Source organism: Lepidochelys kempii, chromosome 3 (genome assembly GCF_965140265.1).
Source record: "Lepidochelys kempii isolate rLepKem1 chromosome 3, rLepKem1.hap2, whole genome shotgun sequence".
NCBI lineage: Eukaryota > Metazoa > Chordata > Testudines > Cheloniidae > Lepidochelys > Lepidochelys kempii.
Genome location: NC_133258.1, coordinates 210810211 through 210836781, shown reverse-complemented (window position 1 = coordinate 210836781; position 26571 = coordinate 210810211). Strand labels below are relative to the sequence as shown.

Genomic DNA, 26571 nt, shown 5'->3' with positions numbered 1-26571 from the left:
GGTTACCAACAAAGACTTTGTTAACTAGATGGACCATGGTCTGTTGTGTTATGGCAATTTTTGTGGACAGGATCAGATCCTGACTGCACATTTTAGTACTCGAGAGAGAAGGTGGGGAGGGAATCTCCTTTGTTGGACCAACTTCTGTTTGTGAGAGAGACAAGCTTTCAAGCTTGCACTAAACAGACTCCCCCCTGCCCCCAAAAAAGAGCTCTGTGTGGCTTGAGCACTTCTCACTGACAGAAGTTGATCCAATAAAAGAGATTCCCTCCACCACCTTGCCTCTCTCATATCCTGGGACCCACAGGGCTACAGCAACACTGCATACAACTTAATACTAGTCCATGTTCTTGTCAGTTAATAAGAAGGCTTTAATCAGATGTAGTGATGCAAGATAAGGCTGGAGTCAGCTTTCTGAGGACAACAGCTACTGAATACTTTCCTTTCCCGATGTGCATTATGTTCCCCTTTCTTCAAGGGGCGGCTTTGGTGCTTCACAGCAACGCTTGGGCTTGTCCATATAGAGACAGAGAACAGCAAGCTGGGGAGTAAATGTACAGCGCACTCACCTGCTATGCAATAAGTCACCATGTGAGCCCTGCTCATGTGCACTAAATGCACTATGGAACTGTCAGTGCACAATAGCAGGGTCCACATGGCCAGTCAGCGTGCAACAGGCTAGTGCTCTCTAGATTTACCCCCAGCTTGCCGGACACTGAGCCTCTGTGTGGACAAGTCCACGTGAAGTGGCCTTCACTATCACGTGCATTTTACAAATATATATTTCCCATGTAGATCAGGATGACTTAGCATGGAAATAGTTACCAACTCCTACACGCCCGACAATAGGTGCTGGAATGAGGGGAGCAGTTTCCATCATATCCAGGGTTTAGTTTGGTTCAATGGTTCTCACACCCCCACTATACCCTACCCCTTCCAACATATGTTTAGATGCTACTTTCTTCTGTTTGCTAACTTGCTCCTGTCAGATCTAGTGTTGCTCCGTGGCCTATCCACAAGAAAGACGTTGGCAACACAGAGTGAAACAAACAGCATTACTTTAGGTGTTCCCTATGCAGCACTGCCATGCTCAGCATTATTCTCCCATGACGAGTCAGTTCAGCACCAGAGGCCTTGTTTTGCCACCACCCCAGTGAAATCCATATTAATGCCCATGAGAGGAACAGTTTTTGTTGAGGATCATGGTGATTTCGCACACACCACCAGGGAGGGACACCAACACATGGAGAAGCCTCTCCAGATACAGTGAGCAAACCGACCTTTACATGGGCCTGGGGGTAGGGGGTGGGTGAGGAGAGGGGGTTGGGCATCAGACTCCAGGGCCTCATTTCCAGATGAGCCGAGCACCCAGAGACTCCTTGGCTACAGCCAATAGGCGGATGTTAGTCATTTCAGTGTAGTTCTCTCCCTCTAGATGTCGGTGTCACATAGCCAGATAAGATAAATACATCTGTCTCTGCTTCTCACTCCTCGGTCTTATACTGATCAACAGCATCTAGCATGGCCTTGCTGAGGGTCCAGGATGCTGAGGAAGCGGTGTCAGGCGAGATCCCATTGCCGCCAGTGGGACATCTCCTAATCTAATCAGGTCAGATCTGCTGTCCAGTTATATTACTCTCCATCACTGTAATTATACACAGACACACAGGCTTCACACCCATCACCAGCACATTCTGCTGAAATAGCCATTTATTTTGATATGGGCAAATTTTTCAAATGGGGGCATCTGAATTTAGGCCCCCTGGGAAAGATCCACAAAAGGAGTTGAGTGCCTAATGGGTGCCTAAGCCCATCATTTAGGCAGCCACCCCAAAACCACAGCTCAACTGCTACCTAACCCTACAAGTGCCTAAGTTTCTGCTACTGGGCACACACAAAACCACATAAGCCCTGACGCTGCCTGGTGCTCTCGCTTGTCCCCTAGCCCCAGTGGGGCTCTCCAACTAGGCATATTCCTTCCTGCCTTGTCCGTGGGGCCTGGGGTAGGGGCTTGAAACAGGTCTCACCTCCCAGCTGAGTGCCCCCCAACACCTGCAGGCCATTCTGGTGAGGCTTTGTCAGTCTCTCTTAGTGGTGCAGTTCCACTTTGTATAAGTCAGTATTTCTGGGGGCAGGGACTCGAAGGTAACTCTTCCCACAGGCAACCGGGGTGCCTTGACCACTGGGCTATGGGGTCTCTCTCTCTCTCTCTCTTGCACCAGCACAAAGAACAGCGAATTATGTAACCAAAATCAGAGCAGCTTCAGCAGGCAAGATTGAGTGTGGCTCCCTCGCCAGGGGTGCGGCAGACCTGAGTCTGAGTTCCCACTTCAAGTCAGGTAGAGTGGGCGACTGAAGGAGGTCTCAGATGTCAGAGGAGTGCCCCTACTCACTAGGCTATAAGGTGTGTGTGCGGTGGGGGGGGGGGGGGGGCTCTCTGCTGGAGTTAGCGCACCCGTCTCCCAAAAGCCAGTGAGAGAGGACTCAGTGCAGCATTTCCCACTGCCTAGCTTCGGCAGCTCCCCACTCAGATTGAAGGAGTCCGTCAATCCCATTCTTAGGTGCTTAACTCTCCCCATTGCACTGGGCGGCAGGGTGCCTAAGCTGCTGCAGGTCTGAGCATTGCAACACACGCAGCCCTTCCTAGTTCTAGCCCCTGAGCCCATCCTTAGGCATCTGATTATTCAGAGGTTAGAGGTATTATCTCTGCATGAGCATCCAACAGTGACTGTGAGCTGGCGAGAAGTGGTGAATAGGTACAGGTGACAGTCACTTGGAACCGGCGCATTTGATCAATGCAGCTGGTGGGTATGAAATATCATGCTTTCCAAGACAGCACCCCAAGGACTGCCCCCTCCAAATCCCAGAGCAGAAGCCAGGCACTAATGCAGCTAACAAGATGGATAAAGATACATGACCACACCCTTCACAACAAGGACAGCACAAGCCCCTACCAGAGCAAATTCAATAAACCAGACAAGGATCTGGCCCCAAACTTGATGGCTGGGACCATGTGCTCTCTCACACACACACACATATATATTGTGAAGAGTGAGTAAGTGAGAGTGTCAAGAGGAAATGACCTCTACATCCACCCCCAGCCTAGGGTGTAGCAGTAGTAGCCTGATTTTGCTGGCATGAATGTTTGCTATTAATGTGGCCTGGTTTAAATGGTTCTCAAAATTCCTTCATTCTACTAACCTAGTTCATCCCGTCTCCACAGACGTCTCCCTGGCTCTCCTGGAGAAAATCCAAGGCCTAGTCACTTGATCAAGCATTCCCCCTGGTTACTACAGCTGCACTCAGACAATCAGAGAACAGAAATACTCTGAGGTGACCAATTGCACAACAGGCTTGAACACAGAGAGAACAGAGTTCAAAGAATCCCCTGACCAAAATGTGTTTGTGTGAAATTTTCAAACAAAAGAAAATGCTAAAAATCCTGATTTTTGTCCCTTACGCTGTCAGTCCTGCACCTGGCAAAAATCTTAAAATAACCTTAAAACACACACACCTTTATAAATCATTTGGCTTCCGTACCTTCAGAGCAGCTATAAAGAATGCAAGAAACAGAAAGGCACACTTCATCGGTTTGTACTGGGGGTGCCTAGAGTCTTACAAAGAAGTGAGTAGTATGGATTGAACGGGACATTCTAGCCAACCTCCCAGATTCCCCTGGGTAGGCACTGCCCTTTGTTAGGGACCACTCCAAATTCTACAGTGATTTTTAGCAAATGAGACTATTGTTCGTAGTAGACTGGCTTAAGCATACGGTGTTTGCTTTAGGAAGAGCCTAGGGTTGAAGTTGATCAGGTTTTGTGCCCTTTCTGTGCCCTGCCCCTCCCAGGGACACAATACTGGGGAGAGGAGCTCTCTCTCTGAGGCATATTTCAGGATACATTTTTCCCCACTGTAGCATTTTGGTTCTCAACACAACACACAATAAATATGCCACGGCAGGTGTGATTTTTCCCTCGTCCAGCTCACCAGGCAATGCTTAGCAGCAGCACTTTTCCCTAACCACTTCTGCATTTGTAATCCATCAACCCTGGCTGTTGGCTTATCGTTCATGTCACCACTTCCCCACACGGAAACGTTTACTTAAGGCCCAGGACAGACATCTTTCATGATGTCACCGATGCCAACGGCAACATAGGTCTGCAGCGTTTTGAACAAGGAGCCACTAAAAAGACATTTTCCAAAGTGAGTGGCAGGAGAACCCTATGAACTGGTGCAAAGCACTAGTGAAAAAGGTGTGCTTGGCTCGAGACACAGTCACACTCAGTTGGGATGGGGGTGGAGACCACACTATGCATGCTTCTGACTCTCGTAACATAGGCCTACTGCCACAATGGTGTAATGACAACAACATCTGCCCACTGCCCCCCTCCACATGGGTCTTCTCTGCTTAGCTACCCATTGTTTACATCCTGCTTTGTGAACCACTCTCCCACGCACAGCTCCACTCTAGCACACAGGCGTGCAAAGTCTCCTGCATGGAGGCTCCACCACCTGGCATGCTAGTGCTGGGTTTTTGCTACACTTCTACTATACCTGGGGCTCCGGGGGGGTGGGGGGTGGGAGCCGTGCACGAGGCCATTTGGGATCTGTGGCAACAGGAGCACGAGCGCAATGGCATGTGTTTGGAATGCCGTATACCGTCTGGCAGGATAAACCCCATTCGTTCATTTTGCACTGGTAAGAGATGTTAAAAAGGAGCTACTTACACAATCTCGTCATTCTGGAATTCAAGCTCCCCACAAGTATCCTCAAAGTCCTCTCCTCCCCCTCTGGCTGAGCCTTCAATGGTTTTGTAGGGCACAACAACATTTCCTCGAGCGCCGGACGTTCTCAGCACTTTCACTTCCATGGTTCCAATGCTCTCGCTCACGTGAGTGACCGGCTCCTCAAAGGTAAAGATGCCCGCATGATCATCATCAAAGATGGTAACGGTGGCAGTGCAGGGCGACCCCAGGCAGGCAAGCGTTGCGACGTGGTTGGCCTTCAGAATTCCTTCATCCAACGCTTCAGTGCTCACTTGCACATTGCTGAGGTGAACGAGGAAGTTCTCATCCTCCTCAAAGATATCGTCGTCAATTATGCCAACGCGGATTTCCTTCTGTGTCTCGCCAGGCTTGAAGACCACTGTCCCTTCGGTAAACTCATAATCAGACCCTGCGTTGGCCGTGCCATCTTCTGTTCTGAAGTCAACGTGCACGACGTGGGTCAAGTCACCACCTCGGCGAACAATGGTCAAAGCTACCGTGCCACAGTTCTCGAGACACTGGTAGGTGATCTGCTCAAAGTAGATCTTACTGACAGGGTCATTTTCCACCACTTCACAGTTGACCTCATGCATGCTGACAGCTTTCCGTGCCTGATCCGCAGCATGTCTCTTCAAAATGTTGCCAGCACCCGTCATTAGCCGAGTAGCCTGAATGCGATAAAAGGCTCTGCTCTTTTGCTGTTGGCTCAGAACCTGGTAGTTGGCTAATTCAATCAGCTGTTCGATTTCTTTGTCGGGGTGCTTCTGCTTCAGCTCCTTCAGGATTCTAGCCATTTCCCTCCTTGCTTCCTCATCATCTTGATCCTTCTCATCTGCCTCCAGAACCAGGGTACCATCTAAGAAGTTCTCCACATGGGAGTTAACCACTTTGCCGTCCATTTCAATGTCAGCTTTGGATGATGGCCGGTCACCCTCATGTTCAATGATCATGCCTCGCTGTTTGCCAGCCCTGTACTTCTTGTAGACATACTTGTAAAATAAAAGCCTTCGGTCAGCTACCCATGCAAACACCACACAAATGGGAAAGAAGAAGAAAGTGAGCAAGCTTTCCCAGACCTCCACAACACCAGGTGATATGACAGATAAAATAAGGTAAAGCCAAGTGTAGGCAAAGATGCTCCAAGCTGCTGTCACAAAAAACACTCTTAGATGCTTAATCTTCCGTATTTCTCCATCCGGAACCACATAGACACATATGGCTATAATGATGAACATGTTAAAGGCCGCACTGCCTACAATGGTGCTCGGTCCGAGATCCCCTGCCGTGAAACCATGACCACATACTTCAATAACAGAAAGTAGAATCTCAGGGGCTGAAGAACCCAAAGCCATCAACGTTAGGTTGGACACAGTCTCGTTCCAAATCCTCACTGTGGTTTTGCTGGTCTCACCATTGGGCTTCTTGATAGTTATCTCTCGCTCTTGGGATGTAATGACTTCTATAGAGGACATGAAGCGGTCAGCTATGATGGATACACCTAGGAACATGTAGACCATGGCCACAAAATAGACAGTAGCTCGAGCAATTTTATCGCCAAATGAAGGGTCTTGGGGCTCCCAGATAGGTAAAATCACACCTGGTTTGCAAAAATATGTACCAGTACATACTGCAGTGTTGTTTGGCTCTTCTTCTGTTGGATTTTCTGCATATGCTTTGTCCACATGGAATAGCAAGAGTGCCACAATACTTAAAAGGTGAAAACCTTCAGGAAAGGCGGGTGAATGACTTAACCTCAACATGATAGCTTTGTCTGACCAGCTTCCAAAGGTCTTCCTACCTGCAGATACAAAAGTAAGAAGTGTTACTCAAGTCAAATAAGGTATTCTATTGAGGTCTTATTTATGTATTGCATTTGCAAAATCTACAGTGCATTACATTTGTTTATCAAAAACAACTACATTTTGGACTGGTTATATAAAAATGTCACAATTAAATCCCAGTACTTGCAAGATTCACCATGCACAAGTGATTCACTAGAATAGAAGGTTGAGGCTAGTTTCTGAACTTATGTACATGTGAACGGTTAATGTTCTTTCTGAAGTAATTCTCTCACTGTTGAAAAACACATACTATAGCACAGCAGACATTTTTTCCAGTTTCAAAATTAGGATGAAATAGTTTCTTGAAACTTAATGTATAAACAAAGAAATTCCCCCAAGTTTTTCTTAACTTTTTTCTGCATTTTGACCAACTCTGTTCAATATTATTTACTACGTGTATTTATTTTGCAGTAAAACCCATCGAGACTGCCACCATAATCATATGCCATCCAAGATTCCATTCCACACACTCCAAAAATATCTACATTAAGGAAATATTAAGGGGTCTCAGTTGAGCAATTGAATTAAGAAACACTGAAGTTGCATGTTTAATCTTAACTCTGCCCCTCATGCATATGTCTTATAACAAAGTCTTTAATTATATGATCACATGCTATTTCCTCAGTAATAAAACTGAGCATCATTCAGCTTTGCACCTTCCTTGGTGGAAGAACACCCAATGTGTATCCAAGCAGAGAGTTTCTTCTTGCACATCTTAGGAGGGAGACTTTCTATATCAAAGTAGTGCTCCCTCCTGCATACCAAGCAGAGTCTTCTTGAGACTTTTCTGCCCTGTTCATACATTACACACCAGTCAGCCCCAGCACAGACCAAGAGATTGGGCCATGCCTCCCTGCAGTTCACAGAAACTAAGATTCACTTAGCCCAGGGGCTTCTCAGTTAACAGGGACTTTCCCAACACCCAGTTTTCAGTCTTTCTGGGAGCCTAGACTCCAAATAAATCCATTTTACTCTGTATAAAGCTTATATAGGGTAAACGCAAATTGTCCACCCCCTATAACACAGATAGGGAGACATGCACAGCTGTTTGCTCCCCCAGGTATGAATTAACCCAGAGGAAGTGATTAACAAACAAAAAAAGTGATTTTATTCAGTATAAAGAGGAGGATTCAAGTGGTTTCAAGTAATAAACAAAGTTACCAAGCAAAAAATAAATAAAAACACGCAAGGCTAACTTAATACACCAAGGATCTAGTTACAAATACTAACTTCTCACCCTAGATGCTATCTCAGATACAATCCTTTCCAGAACAACATTGTAGTTTATGGCTTGGGTCCAGCGATCACTCATACCCCCATAGTTACAGTTTTGTTCCAGTTTCTTTGAGATATCTCTTTGAGGTGGAGAGGCTCTCTCTCTCTCTTGAGCCAGCTGAAGAAAAAATGGAGAAGCTGCCAGGGCCTTTTATAGTCTCTCTTGTGGGCAGATACCCCTTTGTTCTTCTATGCAAAAATCATAGCAACAAGATGGAGTTTGCAGCCACATGTCCATGAATGATTCAGCTTTCTGCAGACTGACGCCATGGTTTACACGTTATTTTGAACTTTCCCAGGAAAGTTCAGATATGGATTGGTGTCTCCCAAAGTCCATTGTTAGTTCAGTACTTCCAATTACTTGAATTGTCCCTTTACAATATGTGGGCCAAACTTCCCTCATGTGTTTCCTATAGCTAACACTTCAAATACAAGCATAGAGCCAAAGCTCATAACTTTAGATATAAAAATGATACACGAATATATTTATTAGATCATAACCTTTGCAAAGATATGTTACATGGCATATCTAGCATAAAGCATATTCCAGTTATGTCATTTATTCTCAAGCATATTTCCATAAACATGGACAGTGCAACATCACACATACCCTTTACCAAGTTCTAAATTACCGCAACCACTCAGGAAAGAAGCCTGGATGGCACAAAAGACAAAGCAGTGAAGTCCACTGCTCAGTTCGTAGCATCCGTCAATACAGATGTGAGGGTGTCTAGGGAAGGAAATGGAAATACGGAAAGAGATTCTAATGCTACCACACACACCCCCACCAATGGAATTACCTCACCTAGAATGCTGTGTTTAGTTCTGGTGCCCTAATTAGAAAAGGGATAGCAGAAACAGTGAGTTCAGAAACGGGTGACAACATTGGTAATGTGAAGACTATGGAAAAACATCCATTTGTCAAGAGACTGAAAAAGACTAGAGTTGTTTAGGTTAGAAAGGACGGCGCTACAAAGAGCTCCTACTAACCTAGAAGCAGATAAAAGTCTTTGGGGTTGCAAATTCAGGGAAAGCACTGTTTTGATACAAGTGATTTGTGGCATGCTTTATTCTTTTTATGCCCCCATAGGAATGGTTTATGGTTAAGAGGTAGAAATCCTCAGTAATGATGTTTCAGGCTGTTTGTAGAAAATTAGAAAAGAGTGGTCATAAAGGAGAATATAGGGTCTATTTGATTACATACCACTTGGAAAGATGATGCTTTCTTCTTTGATATATATATTTTTTTTTTCTTAGCGAGCTAGACTGTCCGCTCCAAGTAAATGTGAGTTGGTCATTTTATAGGTCTCATGCTTCTTTGGGGCAGGTCGGAGATAAACAGGACACATGATAAAGGTGCTGTCATAACAGATTGATTCAGCACCAACTCCGTTTACTATTGGTACCTCCAGAGTGTTTGTTTTTTTTAATAGCATATAGGGGGAGGGATAGCTCAGTGGTTTGAACATTGGCCTGCTAAACCCAGGGTTGCGAGTTCAATCCTTGAGGGGGGCCATTTAGGGATTGGGGCAAAAATTGGAGATTGGTCCTGCTTTGAGCAGGGGGTGGACTCTATGACCTTATGAGGTCCCTTCCAACCCTGATATTGTAGGATTCCAGGGAAATATTTTGTATATAAGCAGGCAAACAGACCACACTGCCTCTCTAAGTCAGATGGAAACAACTGCTCCTGCAGTTAGATACTATGCAAAGAACAAAACATCCACCTGCCTTTATTCAGTGGATTCTCTTTGTGGCCAGTCAGATATTCTTTCAAATGCACAATTATTCAAAACTTTGGATTGTGAAATACAGTCACTGTGAAATCCCCTTGGCAAGAGAAGAATGCAGATGGTTGGAGAAAACAACACTTTGGGGCACTGATTTGGGTTACACAGAACAGCAGAGTCTCACCACATTTTGGACCAGCTCCACAATCTTAAGAGGAGGCAAGTGTAGGTAGCTTTGGCCAATAAAATTCCACTACAGCAGATTAATAAATCACTCCAACTTTGTAAGTTTAGCCCCATGGAGCATTTCAATGTAGGATTGGGTTTTTTAAAATCATATTTCAATAGACAGATGCAACAAAGGGTTTACATCAGAACCCCTTTCTGAAGTTCTATTTAGCAGTTTATGTACAAAAGGGATCTTTAATTTTTCTAGATATAGCTGCAAATAAAGAACATGGAGCAACATGGAGACAGATGTGGTGGATGCCTTGAAAGAGGAAAGAGTATCAAAACTAAGGTTACATTTCAGGAGCGTCTTCTCATACCCGTTGGAACAAGTGGCTGAAACTAAGATTTATATTTTTTGTAGAGAGGAGACAAAAACCAGGACCCACAGTATTCACAGTCCTTATTATAACGGGGCCCCAATCCCAGTCTAGGTTCTTGGGTGCTACTGCAATGCAAATAAATCCAATATTATATTGTGAGAGATTGTGCAGAACCGGGGAGGGGATCCACTGTGCCCCAGGTGCTTTGTTGGCTCTGAAACACACTAGACCCTAGAGCTTTTTGGTCCATTATCAGAAAACCCCTCCCCATGCCCCCACTCCTTTAGCCACTTCAGGAAGGTCAAGTCTACGTTATTGTATTCACCCTGTCTGAACGCAATCAGGCTTGGATAGCAGAGTGCCTAATCTCTCCTGCCCAGAGCTGAATATGCTACAAGAGTTACAGGGAAACAGCCTACCTTCCTTTTCCCTTAGGGATCAGAGGACAGCCTGGGGCTCTTTGAGGCCTTTTCCATATGGAGGGCACTTTTAAATAAAAAAGTGTTGGTCTCCAGGCCCACGCCAGCCAGTTCTGTGCTTCGGCTGGGATCTGTGCAGAACTAGCCATATTTGGGAAGTGATTTGAAGGACAAGTCTTCTTACCAGCCGAGAGGCTGTGCGCCCCTCACCACAGGCCTGCATGCACATTCTACTCTCCATTTAAGGTGGTTCTTTGAGCACTGGTCCATGGGGATCCCATTCTAGGGTCGCATGCACTCCATGCGTGTGAGAATACTGCACGCATGGGGCACGTGTGCCTCTACAAAGTGGGAGTCACATGGACAGAATGTCTCTACTGACTGCAAAATAAGTCTTCCTTCTCTGCAGTCTTTCTTGCGCTCCAGTTACCCACTGAGCCCAGAGTGGCCAGCTCCATCACAGGGATATCTTTTGTACAGCACCTAGCCTGTGACTGGGGCTCCTCGATGCTACCTCAATACAAACAAAACAGTAGTAACAGACTCAGCCCTTTTCCTCAACTTAGAAGTGGAGGGTAACACCCTGTTTACTAGCGATCCTTCTGATCTTTTCAGAAGGGTTGGGAGACCCACGCCAAGATGGATGGGTGTCATACTAGAGAATCAGATAAGCTGCGGCATTTCTGAGAAACTGCATCCAGACAGAAACCGGAAAGGAAGAGGACGACTTGAAGAGCTGACCCCACGTGGGTGGGACTGTGGCTAGAAGAGGAGCAGTAATATACTCAGGGTGGAAAAAATTCTCATGCTAGAGTTAAAGTTCTCAGCCACACAAAGAACTTCGTTAGTTTGGACTGAAAGTTGCTCGACTACATTTCCTGTCAATGCTATCAATAAAAATCAAAGAAAGCACCAGTTAAACAGATTGCATCTAGACCAACCTCATCCTTTAGCCACCCCCCCACCCAACTTTGTCACGCACAAATGTGCATATCACTTGCAGAGCAAGCTTCCTTTCACCTGCAGTGCACAGCCAGTCACACCATGCATGCATCCCGCTCTCCGCAGCCCTGCTCGGACCTTCAGTCTGAATTGCATGTTTGTCAGCAGCTCAGAGGGGCCGCAGCGGACGCTCCGAGTCCCGCTGTGCAAGGGAAAGACAGGCCCTACTCTGAAAGGGTTGCAGAGTAAGTATCTCTGACCTCACCTGCTTGAGGACGCAGGGAGCAGTGGGGTCTAGTGCATGCTGTTTTGTATATGCACAGCGTGGGCTTGGCAAGGAGGCGGGTGTGAACGGGAGCAGACCTGGGGGACCCAGATGCCACCCGAGAGGTGGGACGAACCCCGCCACAGCCACAAGCCGCTAACGCTCCCAGTGCGACTGGGACAGGCCTGGCTTTTGGAAACCCACCCTGCGTAAGTGCCATGCCAGCTGGTGTCCTCCCCTCCCTTTCCCCTGCCTGCTGGAGCAGAGCTGCCCCTCGGGTCCCCCACTCCCTGCAGCCCTGTTTGGCCCTGGGCTGGTCACTGCTCAGTGGGAAGCTTTCACAGTGAGCTGGAATGAACCATCCTCTCCCACCCCACCATGGAGAGCCAGCCCCAGGCCTTTGCTCGCTCTTGTCCTCCACTACCCTGGGGAAGGGGATCTGGGCAGGAAGGGGGGGAGGAGGAGGGACACAGCTGTTCCTCCAGCCCCCTTCCCGGCTCACTGGTGGGAAACCCCATGCTCTGTTCCTCCTGCGCTTTCCTGGCACTGACCAACTGCCTATGGGCCTAGCAGGGAGTGCTGCACGGTGGGCCACCAGGATACACCGGAGTGGCAGCTGTTATAGAGCCTGATGGGGACGCTGAGATGCTGCTGCCTCTGGTCCCTTAGGCCTGGATTTTGCTTCCATGCCATTGTCTTGGTGATTGTACATTGCAGGCTGAAGCTCTGAAGTCCAACCAGATCCCGAAGTCAAATTCCTAAGGCAATCTCTCTCTCCCCCGCTGCCTGACCTGTGGTGCATGTCCCGTTATAGAAGATAGCCAGCGTGCCCATGGCCTTTCGGATTCCCTTTGAGTTCTGACCTTTACATTTGCTTTTTTCTGTGCACCTGAGCTCTTCCTAGCACCCCACCGCACCGAAGAGCGTATGATCTATGCCATTCAGCATGGCTGAGCTTTGTGGAACAGAGGCTCCATTTTTGCAAAGGCCAGCTTCTCTTTTTTCCAGTGGCTTCTTTCCCTCCTGCCACAGCTCCAGGGAGAGGACGGTCTGGCTGTTTAGCGTCAGCCTTTAAACCCCTTTCAGCCATAAAAAAAAAAATAAAAAATGTTTGCAGTTGGGCTCACAACCCATTGGTGGCAGTGTACTCAGAACAGGGGTATCCTGGCCATAGAGGTAACTGACGAGAGAGCGCATGTTCGTTATTCTCGCAACAAACAAATGGCCAGGTGGAGGCTTTCCATTAGGAATTATTTCCCTAGCGGTCAGCTGAAAACGCACTGCACCATTCAGCAGCTGTAACAAAGTGACATTTACACTCTTACAGGCGGAGACGTAGAGGTCCAGCTGTGCCTATCCTGCTGCGACATCGGTCTTGTAATACACATTGTTAGCATGAATTTAGTGCTAGCTCACACTGGAGACCGATACCCGTTTGTCCACGTCACTGGCTCAGTAGAGACAGAAGCAGGGCAGCCTTTCCCCACAGGTCTGGATTCACCATAAGAAGGATAAAAAGATGAGGGAAGAGTAAAAGGGAAGGTCCTCTCACAGATCAGTAACTGGTTAAAAGTTAGGAAACAAAGGGTAGGAATAAATTGTCAGTTTTCACAATGGAGAGGGGTGAACATTGGTTTGTTCCAGGGGTCTGTCTCAGGACCAGTGCTGTTCAACATATTCATAAACGATCTGAAAAAGGAGCAAACAGTGAAGGGCCAAGGTCTGCAGGGGATACAAAACTACTCAGAATAGTGAAACCCAAAGCAGACTGCGAAGAGCTACAGAATGATTTCATAAAACTGAATGACTGGATAACAAAATGGCAGATTAAATTCAAATGTAGATAAAAGCAAAGTAATGCACACTGGAAAACAAATGCCAACTATACATACAAAATTATGTGATCTAAATTAGCTGTTACCACTCAAGAAAGATCTTTGAGTCATTGTGGAGAGTTCTCTGAAAACATCCACTCAATGTGCAGTAGCAGTCAAAAAAAACAAAACAAAAAAACCCCACACCTAACAGAACGTTGGGAATCATTAGGATAGATAAGAAAATATCATAATGCCTCTGTATAAATCCATGGTACACCCAGACCTTGAATACTGCATGTAGATCTCGGTGCCCCATCTCAAAAGAGATTATTATAATTGGAAAAGCTGCAGAGAAAGGCAACACAAAGTGATTAAGGGCATGGAACAGCTTCCTTATGAGGAGAAATTAAAAAGACTGGTGCTGCTCAGTTTGGAAGAGATGATGACTATGGGGGGGGATATGATAGACGCCTATAAAATCATGACTGTGTGGAGAAAGTGTAATTTACGCCTTCTCATAACACAAGACGAAGGAGTCACCCAATGAAGTTATTAGGCAGCAGATTTAAAAACAAAAAGGAAGTATTTCTTCACACAACGCATATTCAACCTGTTGTACTCACCCAGGGATGTTGTGAAGGCCAAAACTATAATGAGGCTCAAAAAAGAATTAGATGTGTTCCTGGAAGATAGGTCCATCAGTGGCTATTAGCCGAGATGGTCAGGGACTCAAGCCCTCAGCCCCGACTGCCAGAAGCTGGGACAGGGGATGGGTCACTCGATAACTGCCCGGTTCTGTTCATTCCCTCTGAAGGGCCTGGCATTGACCACTGACAGGAGACAGGATACTGCACTAGATGGACATTGACCATAATGGGTCAGACCATTCTTATAGTCTGTACCCTATAAGCAGGATGGGATGCCCCCTGGGGCAGAAAAACATGGGCACTCTTCCCAGGAGAGGGACTGTAGTCTGATAGAGGGACACGAGGCAATCAACCAAAGGCAGCTGAAGTGCAAGAGCCAACCTGCTTTCCTCTACTAGTCTGCTTCAACCCTGCCCTGCCAGACCCGCCCCTAGGGCGGACTGCGGCCTGTTCAGCCCTTGGCTGTCTGTTGAGGCTGCCAGAGAAGGGTATCGGTCATGATGATGGTTTAGGGAACAGGGACTTTTGCCCTCTAGATGTTAGCTTGAGACCACCAGCTAGTTTCACACAGGGACTGAACAGCCTCCTGGGGAGAATGCGGTCAGTCACTGCTACACTGGGCTGGATGCAATGACGCCCCCTGTAGCTGCCTGCAGCGCTGGTAAGCCTGGAGAGTCCCAGGTAACTGCTGGGCCAGCTGTGTACCGGCTGCTCAGACAGCAACAGCTCACAGGAAGAACACTGTTTGCAGCTATGTGCAGGGCCCACCACAGCCCCTCCCTATCCCTTAGCCACATGGCCCAGGGTGGATGGAACTTCCCTGGGACAGGGAGTTGCTGAACCCGCAAGACATGGGAAGGAGTGACCCTGCTGGACTGCCTTAGTTTGAAAGGGAGATGGCAACTCAGAAACCCTTGCTCTCCTTCTTGTGCCCACCAGTCCAGCCCTCAGAGCTGCTAAACCCTGCTCTGCTGCTAGCAGCTGCAGCCATCTGACATACCCCTGCACTGACCGCCATCTCCAGACGGCCTGGAGGCATGGCCCCCTGTTGAGCACAGTGTGGGAATCCAACGCCCAAGCGACTCTGGTACAGGTGATGGTAGCGCAGGTCACATCCTCTGACCAGGTGGAAGTAGAAACAGTCTTAGTCATGCTGCTACCTGATGGTCTGACAGCAGCTGGGAATCCATAACCAGATTCTCAAACTGTCCCAGGGCCAGCAGATCTGCATCAGCTTTATTGGCGGCCTCTCAGACAAGCACTTCCATCTTGTCTTGAGTACGTTTCAAAACAAGCCAACCGCTAGCTCCAATCTCTACTAGAGAGCAGTAAAGCATTTGCCTGCCCTTGCAAGGGGAGAGGAGTTGGAGACAGAGCTAGGTATCAGCAGGGCAATTAAGGCACTGTAGCCCGAGGGTCCCAGCATCATTCTATCCCTGTAGATGCTGACAAATGCCAACACGTTAGTGGCAATTGGTATTTACAGATGGGGAAACAGAAGCAACTCCCTTCAGCACAGGGAGGTTCAGTGACTTGTCTGGAAGGCCCTGTGGGCCACTGGATTTGGAATAGGATCAGGTTCGAACCTGGACACCGACTTGAGGTGTGGGTTTTGGCAACTTCCTCCCAGCCTTGTTTTTTCCACCTGCCTTCCAGGCAGAATTCATGCTGAACTTGGAAACGAGTGGATGAGGCATTAGGTCAGAGCTGTAAATGCAACTCAAGTTCTTGGCTTCCTGCCTTGCCCAGAGTCTGCTGGGTCTCACTCGCCTCTCCTTCACCTCAACCCCCAGACCATAGCCAGCCTGGAACTCCCAAGGTCCATCAGCACAGGCGGCTGTGACCTAGAAAAATCCACACCAGGGGGATCTCCAAGCCAAGTCAGTATAAACAATCCCAACCTCTCCAAATATAGTCAAAAGCCCATCCTCACTGAAACCAGCTCAGTAAGACACTTCAGGCCAGCTCTTTTTCTAAACAGGACTTTCAGAAGTCAGAATAATCATAAACCATGACTAATGCTTTCAGATGTCCCGGTTCCCTCTCTCCCTGTCCCCAGCAACCATCCAAAACAAACAGATAAAGACAATACCCACCCCCCCCCATAGCACGTGGGGATGATTGGGAGAGCTTGGGTGCTGACAGGTGGCAGGTCTCAGGACTAAGCTTTTAATGCAAGTCAGAACCTGGTCAGTGGAAGGATCTAGTCCCTGCATATTAATGAAAAGCCCAAGTGATACTTTGACAAGGTCCCTCACCAAAGGCTCTTAAGCAAAGTAAGCAGTTGTGGGATAAGAGGGAAGGTCTTCTCCTGGATCAATAACTGGTTCAAAGATAGAAAACAAAAGGATAGGAATTAATGGTCAGTTTTCAGAATGAAGAGAGGTAAATAGTGGGGTACCACAGGGGGCTGTACTGGGACCAGGGCTGTTCAACTTAGTCATACATGATCTGGAAAAGGGATCAACAGTGACGGGGCAATGTTTGCAGAGGATACAAGATTACCCATGGTAGTTAAGTACAAAGCTTACTGTTAAGAGTTACAAAGGGATCTCACAAAACCGGGTGACTGGGCAACAGAGTGGCATATGAAATTCTATGTTGATAATGCAAAGTAATGCACATGGGAAAACAATCCCAACTATACATATAAAATGATGGGGTCTAAATTAGCTGTTGCCACTCAAGAAAGATCTTGGAGTCATTGTGGATAGTTCTCAGAAAACATGCACTCAATGTGCAACAGCAGTCAAAAAAGCAAACAGAATATTGGGAACCATTAGGAAAGGGGATAGATAAGACAGACTATCATGTCACTATGAAAACCCATGGTATGCCCACACCTTGAACCCTGCATGCAGTTCTAGTCACCCCATCTCAAACACACACACATTAGAACTGGAAAAGGTACAGAAAAGGGCAACAAAAATAAGGAGCTATATGGAACAGCTTCCATATGAGGAGAGATTAAAAAAACTGGGGATACTCAGCTGAAAGACAACTGAGGGGAACACACTAGAGGTCTATAAAATCATGACTGGGGTGGAGAAAGTGACTTGGGAAGTGTTATTGACCCCTTAACACAAGAACCAGGAGTCCCCCCAATGACATTAATAGGCAGCAGGTTTAAAACAAACAAAAGGACGTACATCTTTACGCAATGCAGAGTCAGCCTGTGGAACACCACATCCCCTGGCAATGTGAAGGCCAAAAGTATAACTGGGTTCAAAAAAGAATTCGATAAGTTCATGAAGGACAGGTCCATCAATGGCTATTAGCCAGGATAGGCAGGGATGCAACCCCATGCTCTGGGCATCCCTAGCCTCTGACTGCCAGAAGCTGGGAATAGGCGGCAGGGGATGGATCACTTGATAACTGCCCTGTTCTGTTCGTTCCCTCTGAAGGGAACGACACTGGCCACTGTTGGCAGACAGGATACAGGGCTACATGGACCACTGGTCTGACCCAGCCTGGCCATTCCTATGTTCTTAGGCCACAGTAGAGCTTTGCAGGGGCTTGTTGGCGAGGAGGAAGGGGGGCTGGGGGGGAGGGTGGCCTGGCTGTGGTAGGCAAAGCAAGGGCGGTGAAACCGTTCAGAGAGGAGAATGAGGCAACTGAGGCAGCAGGATGGCCCGGGGGACGTGAGGTGAAATGCAGGGGAAGACACGGAGATGTGAGATGACCCAGGCACAGACAAGGGGCCAGGTGGAGTACACAGAGGATCGGGCAGGCAGGAAACTCCCCTAGGAGGCCTAGAATGGCTTGCTGAAGGGTAGCACACAACAGCAGCCCCGGTGGCTGATCTGTCCTTGCTCCCTCGGGGGACCACTTTGCCTGGAAAGGGGTGGGGAGAAGAAGGGACCATGGACCCATCTCCCCGCCACATCAGCTGGCTGAGCCGGGCAAGGGGGTGTGCTTGGACCGTCCTTGCAAACGGCACACAACGCATCTCCTCCAGGTGCCCAGCAGCCCCAGGGCAGTACTGCGCTGCTCTGCCCAGTGCTGCTTTCCCATCACGTCAGCCAAACCCAGGATTTCAGCGTTCGGGATGGGAAAGAAATGAGAGGTGTAGAGGTGCCACCGCAGAAGAAGTGGGAGGATCTGGCAAGACCCTGGTGGCAGGGGAAGGGAAGCAGAGCCAACCAGGACACACAAGTTGTGAGCTGAGGAGGAGAACGGCGCTGCCAAACAGGAAGGTCTGGCAGCGAAGAGGAGTTTTCTCCTGGACAAAAACTAGCAAGCCCCTCAGCAGGGAGTTGGGGGTGTTGGGGGGGGGGGGGGCGCAGGAGATGGGCTGTCTGAGAAGAGAGACAAAGGCAAAGAAGAGCCATCAGGGGTTGGGGCATGGGAGAATACCATGGAGGAGAGGTGAAGGCAGAGGGAACTCAGACAGAGGGTTGAGGGAGGCAGCATGATGGAAGAAAAGGCAGAGTTGGAGACAGACACCTTATTTTTCCGTGCTGGGTCAGGAAGCAGAGAAGGTAGTAATACTGAGGAGTCTTGAGTGAGATCAGGAAAAGTTTGGGGTGAAATTCACCCCATGCAGAGGGCTGGCACAGGCCTTCTGCACGAGGGGTGCAGGGCCAGAGGAGACAAGGGGCGAGATTACAGAGCACAGGAAGAGAGGCAGGGAGCTGTTCCAGGATTTGGAGAATGGGAAGAGAGGCAAGCAGCAGAGTGGCTGGGGAAGCCTGTCACGAGTGGCAGAAACAGAGTGAAGGAAACAGGCTCAGACGGGGAGGTCTAAGGAGAAATTAGACAGGAGGCACCTCCCTTAGCACATCATCCACGTGAAAGCGGGAATCACCTGGAGTTGGATTAGGGGAGTCAGAGGTCAGCCCATGCAGGAGGAGCTGGGGCAATGACAGACCATGCCCCTGTGGATGGAGAAGGGACAGACATCACCAATGGGATGAACTTCAGAGATGGGAAGGAGATGGGCGGCAGAGGCTGGGTGGGACCAGCGGAACCTGATGGGCCACCAGGGTTTCCCCAGCAGGGGGCAGGAAGGCCCAGTGAGGGTAGCAAGGATTCAGGGAGATCCGGGGGAGGAGGGAGCAGGTGACAAAGGCATAGAGGGTGTGGACTGGAGACTGAGCAGGGGTTTCTCAGGGCATGGGCTCAAGACCATGCCGATTCCAAGGCGAGGGGGAACCTCAGATATGACTGCTAGCGAGCCACCTAGGAGAGCGATTAAAGTGGGGACTTGATTGGCAGCTGGGACAATAATGAGCAGTTTCTGGAGCACTCCACTGAGTTTTGCTTGCTGATTTCTTGCCCACAAAAACCCTCCTGAGTTATGGAGGGACCCACACAAAAGTATTTACAAGTCAGCCATTCACACGAGCGTAAAGTGAGGAGAAGATTCTCCCATTCTGATCAGGTGGGGCTCTGTGCGGCTGTGAGCGACACGGCAAGGCACAGGGCAATGACCCTTACACAGAACTGGCCTGAAATAAGGGGTGCAGCAATCAGATTGCAAATACAAAACTCCTGGGGGAGAATCAGAGCAAGAGATTGCTCAAAGCTGAGTGAATGTAAGGAATGGGAGGCTACCCGTTTTTGACAGACCTGCTTTTATTGGCTTTAAATTGGGCCAGGTGAAGCATTGAAGAGGACTGGAAATGTAGGCCATACCTGCCTCGGTATAGGTTTAAACTCCACTTTGAGGATGAGGCAGCAAAGGGTTAATGCAAGAATGACCAATAACCAGCGCAGCTGCCAATTCTCTGCTAATAATTGTACTGAGCCACAAACCAGAGGAGTCTGTAGGGAACAGGAGGAGGTAGGCAGCTGGAGGGTATTTACCTGCAGGCACAGAGCACAGGAAGGGGCGTGAGAGGGTTAGTGAATGTAGGGGCTGGGCAGTGGGTTCTGACTGTGGAACGTGCAAGAGGGTGCTATCCCCTGGGTGGGGTGGAGGGTGCCGGTTACAGGCTAGAATAGCTGGGGAGCAGATAGAATGCACTACTGGATAATTAGATTGAGACAAACAGAGGGGGAGTGCTGTCAAACACATGACCGAACAGACACTGGCTCTCTCATTGTGGCCAGCTCTGGTGAGGTTATTGCAAGTGTGGGGGTCACAGTGTTTTTCTGAAAGCCCCAGGGGCTGGAGTGCTGTGAAACCCTGAGGATCCTACCTTTCACTTTTGAAAAAAAAGAGCAAATTTCTATCCCTCCTGGTTGTGGGAAGAAGCAGGGCAGTGTCACCCCAGAAAGCAAAGAACTCAATGTATTTAAAAAAACCCAAACCTCTATTTTAAACCAATCACAGGATTTGAGGAAGCCTGGGTCATGATTTTGCAACATCTGGGGCCACCAATGCTGCTCTCTGTGAAACGGGAGTGAAAGAGCAGTAATCTCAAATGCACACATGACTGTGCCCTTGCGATTTTACTACAGCTTTCACGTTCAGACTTCAGTTTTCCCTGGCGTTTGCTGCAATATTCTGGCCCTTGGGTTTCACCCTCTAGTCCTGAGGTTGTTTAGCATAGGCAGCTGGAGGGGGAGAAGCAAGACTACTATTCTATTGAGAAATTAAACTAAAATGTCAGATGAGAGCCAGCCATGCTTCCATCGAGACAAAGCCTACGTGATGACCGATTTCTAACGGATTTCCTAATAGGACTGATCCCATATTGCTCGGAAAGAGAATCAGGGTTTAATCAAATCTGCAGATTATCTGCTTTGCCCAGGGAACCGGATTAAATACCTAAAGAGAAGGGAGGCTGGGTTTGTTTTGAAAGGCAAGGACAAAAATCGATACACGGCTGATAGCAAAATGTTAAACCCAGCGGATTAGCCAGCCCGGAGCCCGCTTTGCGCACGCACAGCTCTGCCCTTCCTTGCAGGAGAGAGGCACCTTGGCAGGCAATTAACAGCACTGCTAAGAGCCATGATGGAGGGGCTCGTCCCCCCCGGGCTAAGCCTGCTCCTGCCCCGATGTGCCGGGCTCCCTCCCCGCTCGCCGGCTGGCCCCGCGCCCTCCGCCTGCCTCTCCCCTCCGCAGCCCCCGCCGCGCCCTGACCCCGCGGGGGCTTCCCTGCCGCGGGCGGCGCCCCGTCTCCCTCTCGGGGCCGGGCAGGTTTGCGCACCTTTGGACCCGGCTCCTCCGCCTTCCCCCGTCCAAGCCGGGCGGCGCGGAGAGAAACCCACGGAGCCCGGAGGCGCCGCGCGGTCCCCGCCCGCTCCCCGGCGACGAGGGTGCAAGCGGGGCGCCGCCGCCGGGCGCAGCTCGCCTCGCCCCGGGACCCGCGGGCTCGGCGAGCTCGGCCCGGCGAGCCTGGCCACAGCGGCCCCGCCAGCGCGCCCCTTCCTCCCGCTCCCCCCCGCGGCTGCCACGGGCCGGGCCGGCGCTCGGCGCGGTCCGTCCCCCGCGGGCCCGGGGGAACCGCCGCCCGGCCCCGGCCCCCCGCCCTGCGCTACCCCGCCCGGCCGCCCCCGGGACCGGACCCGGCTGCCCCTCCCGACGCTCCCCGCCCCCGCGGCGCGGGAGGGAAATACAAATTCCCACCGCCGGCCGCTCGGCAGCGCTGCCCGGAGCGCACTGGCCGGAGCCGCGGCTGCCCGCCGCCCTCCACGGCGCCCCCGGCCCGGCCACCTGCGCCCAGGGCAAGCAGCTCCTACCTGCGTCCGCAGAGCTCAGCCCCGGGCGGGCAGCGGCCGGGCCATGGCGGGGACGGAGGCGCGGAGCCGGGGCTGTCAGCAGGAGCGCGGGTGGCTCGGCAGCCGCCCCCTCCTCCCCATGCTCCGGGTCCGGGTCCCCGCGGCGAGAGCCGGCAGCTTTGCGCAGCGCGCCCGCCTCCCCTGCCCCTGCCGCCGCGCTCCGGCTCTGCGAGTGCGGGGCTGGCTGCACGCCAGCGCTCTTATCAGCGCGCAGACCCTCCCACCCGGCAGCCTCCCCTCCCGGCCCGGTCCCAGCCTGGCCCGGCCTCCCCGCCCCGCCCCACGGGCCAGCCCCACGGGCCAGGTCCCCCAGCGCACCGGGCGCTGCGCAGCGCTCTCCGCCGGCCCGCCCAGCATCCGGGCCGGAGTCCCCTGCGGGAGGGGGCAGCCGGCGGAGACCGACAACTTCAGAGCAGCGCTGGCAGCTAAGGGGAGCAGGGCAGAGGTGCGGGAAGTGGGGGGCTGCTGCACCCCCTGGCTTGAAGTGGGGGTTTCCATCCTAACAGGTGGTGCTCAGCTCTGGCTCTGGCTCTGGCTCTGGCTGGCTGGGACAAACCCAGCCCATGGCTCTGGAGAAGGGTGAGCTGCCTCCCTCTCTCTGTGCACTCCAGTGCAGCAAGAACCATTCCCCACATGTCCGAGAGCACCTTAACAGGGGCCAACTGTAGAGCAAATCCGACAGTGAAACAGAAACAGTAGGGACCAGAACTTGGTCCTTATACATTCCCCCATTCCCCACTCCTTTCTCCCTCCCCCCTTCTCCCCCAGTTTGCTCCTTGCCCTCCCCAGCTGCCTGGGCCCCTCCCCAGTGATCTCCTGGGGAATCCACTTCTCTCCAGAGGGCTGGAACAATGTGGGGGGGGGGGGGGGTAGCTGAGAGCCATTGAACCCAGCTCTGAAGCCTGTCTAGGATGGAAACCTCCACTTCAAGCCAGGGGGTGCAGCAGCCCCCCACTTCCCGCACCTCTGCCCTGCTCCCATTAGCTGAGTGTTGTTCCTTGACTTTAGCAAAGCTTTTGACACGGTCTCCCACAGTATTCTTGCCAGCAAGTTAAAGAAGTATGGGCTGGATGAATGCACTATAAGGTGGGTAGAAAGTTAGCTAGATTGTCGGGCTCAACGGGTAGTGATCAATGGCTCCATGTCTAGTTGGCAGCCGGTATCAAGTGAAGTGACCCAAGGGTTGGTCCTCGGGCTGGTTTTGTTCAATATCTTCATTAATGATCTGGAGGATGATGTGGATTGCACCCTCAGCAAGTTTGCACTAAACTGGGAGGAGCGGTAGATACGCTGAAAGGTAGGGATAGGATACAGAGGGACCTAGACAAATTAGAGGATTGAGCCAAAAGAAATCTGATGAGGTTCAACAAGGACAAGTGCACCCATGCACCGCTACAGACTAGGGACCGAATGGCTCGGCAGCAGTTCTGCAAAAAAGGACCTAGGGGTTACAGTGGATGAGAAGCTGGATATGAGTCAACAGTGTGCCCTTGTTGCCAAGAAGGCCAATGGCATTTTGGGCTGTATAAGTAGGGGCATTGCCAGGAGATCAAGGGATGTGATCATTCCCCTCTCTTCGATATTGGTGAGGCCTCATCTGGAGTACGGTGTCCAGTTTTGGGCCCCACACTACAAGAAGGATGTGGAAAAATTGGAAAATGTCCAGCGGAGGGCAACAAAAATGATTAGGGGACTGGAACACATGAGTTATGAGGAGAGGCCGAGGAACTGGGATTGTTTATTCTGCGGAAGAGAAGAATGAGGGGGGATTTGATAGCTGCTTTCAACTACCTAAAAGGGGGTTCCAAAGAGGGTGGATCTAGACTATTCTCAGTGGTAGCAGATGGCAGAACAAGGAGTAATGGTCTCAAGTTGCAGTGGGGGAGATTTAGGTTGGATATTAGGAAAAACTTTCCCACTAGGAGGGTGGTGAAGCACTGGAATGTGTTACCTAGGGAGGTGGTGGAATCTCCTTCCTTTGATGTTTTTAAGGTCAGGCTTGACAAGCCCTGGCTGGGATGATTTAGTTGGGGATTGATCCTGCTTTGAGCAGGGGGTTGGACTCGATGACCTCCTGAGGTCCCTTCCAACCCTGATATTCTATGATTCTATGACACCATCCCTGTCCATGCTGGCTAATAGCCATGGATGGACTTATCCTCCATGAACTTATCCAGTTCTTTTTGAACCCTCTTATAGTCTTGGCCTATACAACATCCTCTAGCAAAGAGTTCCACAGGTTGACTGTGCGTTGTGTGAAGAAATACTTCCTTTTTTTTCCCCCCATAGAGACTAAGGTCAGAAGGGACCATTATGATCATCTAGTCCGACCTCCTGCACGACACAGGCCACAGAATCTCACCCACTCCTGCGAAAAACCTCTCACCTACGTCTGAGCTATTGAAGTCCTCAAATCGGGGTTTAAAGATTTCAAGGAGCAGAGAATCCTCCAAGAAGTGACCCGTGCCCTATGCTACAGAGGAAGGCGAAAAACCTCCAGGGCCTCTTCCAATCTGCCCGGAGGAAAATTCCTTCCCGACCCCAAAAATGGCAATCAGCTGAACCCTGAGCATATGGGCAAGATTCACCTTCCAGATGCTACAGAAAATTCTTTCCTGGGTAACTCAGATCCCACCTCATCTAACATCCCATCACAGGCCATTAGGCTATTTACCATGAATATTTAAAGATCAATTAATTACCAAAATCATGTTATCCCATCATGCCATCTCCTCCATAAACTTATCGAGTTTAATCTTAAAGCCAGATAGATCTTTTGCCCCCACTGCTTCCCTTGGAAGGCTATTCCAAAACTTCACTTCTCTGATGGTTAGAAGCCTTCGTCTAATTTCAAGTCTAAACTTCCCGGTGGCCAGTTTATTTCCGTTTGTTCTTGTGTCCACATTGGTACTGAGCTTAAATAATTCCTCTCCCTCTCCAGTATTTATCCCTCTGATATATTTATAGAGAGCAATCATATCTCCCCTCAACCTTCTTTTAGTTAGGCTAAACAAGCCAAGCTCCTTGAGTCTCCTTTCATAAGACAAGTTTTCCATTCCTCGGATCATCCTAGTAGCCCTTTTCTGTACCTGTTCCAGATTGAATTCATCCTTCTTAAACATGGGAGACCAGAACTGCACACAGTATTCCAGGTGAGGTCTCACCAGTGCCTTGTATAACGATACTAAAACCTCCTTATCTCTACTGGAAATACCTCGCCTGATGCATCCCAAGACCGCATTAGCTTTTTTCACAGCCATATCACATTGGCGGCTCATAGTCATCCTATGATCAACCAATACTCCAAGGTCCTTCTCCTCCTCTGTTACTTCTAATTGATGCCTCCCCAGCTTATAATTAAAATTCTTGTTATTAATCCCTAAATGCATAACCTTACACTTCTCCCTATTAAATTTCATCCTATTACTATTACTCCAGTTTACAAGGTCATCCAGATCCTCCTGTATGATATCCCGGTCCTTCTCTAAATTGGCAATACCTCCCAACTTTGTATCATCTGCAAACTTTATTAGCACACTCCCACTTTTTGTGCCGAGGTCAGTAATAAAAAGATTAAATAAGATTGTCCCAAAACCGATCCTTGAGGAACTCCACTGGTAACCTCCCTCTAGCCTGACAGTTCACCTTTCAGTAGGACCCACTGTAGCCTCCCCTTTAACCAATTCCTTATCCACCTTTCAATGTTCATATTGATCCCCGTCTTTTCCAATTTAAATAATAATTCCCCATGTGGCACCGTATCAAACGCCTTACTGAAATCTAGGTAAATTAGATCCACTGCATTTCCTTTGGCTAAAAAATCTGTTACTTTCTCAAAGAAGGAGATCAGGTTGGTTTGGCACGATCTACCTTTTGTAAAACCATGTTGTATTTTGTCCCATTTACCATTGACTTCAATGTCCTTAACTACTTTCTCCTTTAAAATTTTTTCCAAGACCTTGCATACTACAGTTGTCAAACTAACAGGCCTGTAGTTACCCGGATCACATTTTTTCCCCTTTCTTAAAAATAGGAACTATGTTAGCAATTCTCTAATCATATGGTACAACTCCTGAGTTTACAGATTCATTAAAAATTCTTGCTAATGGGCTTGCAATTTCGGGTGCCAATTCCTTTAATATTCTTGGATGAAGATTATCTGGGCCCCCCGATTTAGTCCCATTAAGCTGTTTGAGTTTCGCTTCTACCTCAGATATGGTAATATCTACCTCAATATCCTCATTCCCATTTGTCATGCTACCATTATCCCTAAGATCCTCTTTAGCCTTAATAAAGACTGAGGCAAAGTATTTGTTTAGATATTGGGCCATGCCTAGATTATCCTTAACCTCCACTCCATCCTCAATGTTTAGCGGTCCCACTTCTTCTTTCTTTGCTTTCTTCTTATTTATATGGCTATAGAACCTTTTACTATTGGCTTTAATTCCCTTTGCAAGGTCCAATTCTACTTGACTTTTAGCCTGTCTCACTTTATCCCTACGTGTTCTGATCTCAATAAGGTAGCTTTCCTTGCTGATCCCTCCCATCTTCCACTCCTTGTATGCTTTCTGCTTTTTCTTAATCACCTCTCTGAGATGTTTGCTCATCCAGCTTGGTCTACAACTCCTGCCTATGAATTTTTCCCCTTTC

At 49.3% G+C, this 26571-nt stretch overlaps 1 protein-coding gene across 5 annotated transcripts in view; it reads right to left on the bottom strand.

Moving 5' to 3' along the window:
• SLC8A1 (solute carrier family 8 member A1) overlaps positions 1–26571 on the bottom strand; it is a 336414-nt gene that overhangs the window by 277567 nt on the left and 32276 nt on the right. For 4 of the 5 annotated variants that reach the window (XM_073339983.1, XM_073339986.1, XM_073339985.1 and 1 more), the window contains exons 1-2: positions 21883–22087; positions 4728–6564 (exon numbers count right to left, since the gene is read on the bottom strand). In XM_073339983.1, the coding sequence (XP_073196084.1) occupies positions 4728–6526 (1799 nt within the window). In that variant the 5' untranslated portion in view covers positions 6527–6564; positions 21883–22087. Of the gene's footprint in view, positions 1–4727; positions 6565–21882; positions 22088–26571 lie in introns of those variants that run through there. The other variant, XM_073339984.1, reaches the window with a different exon arrangement.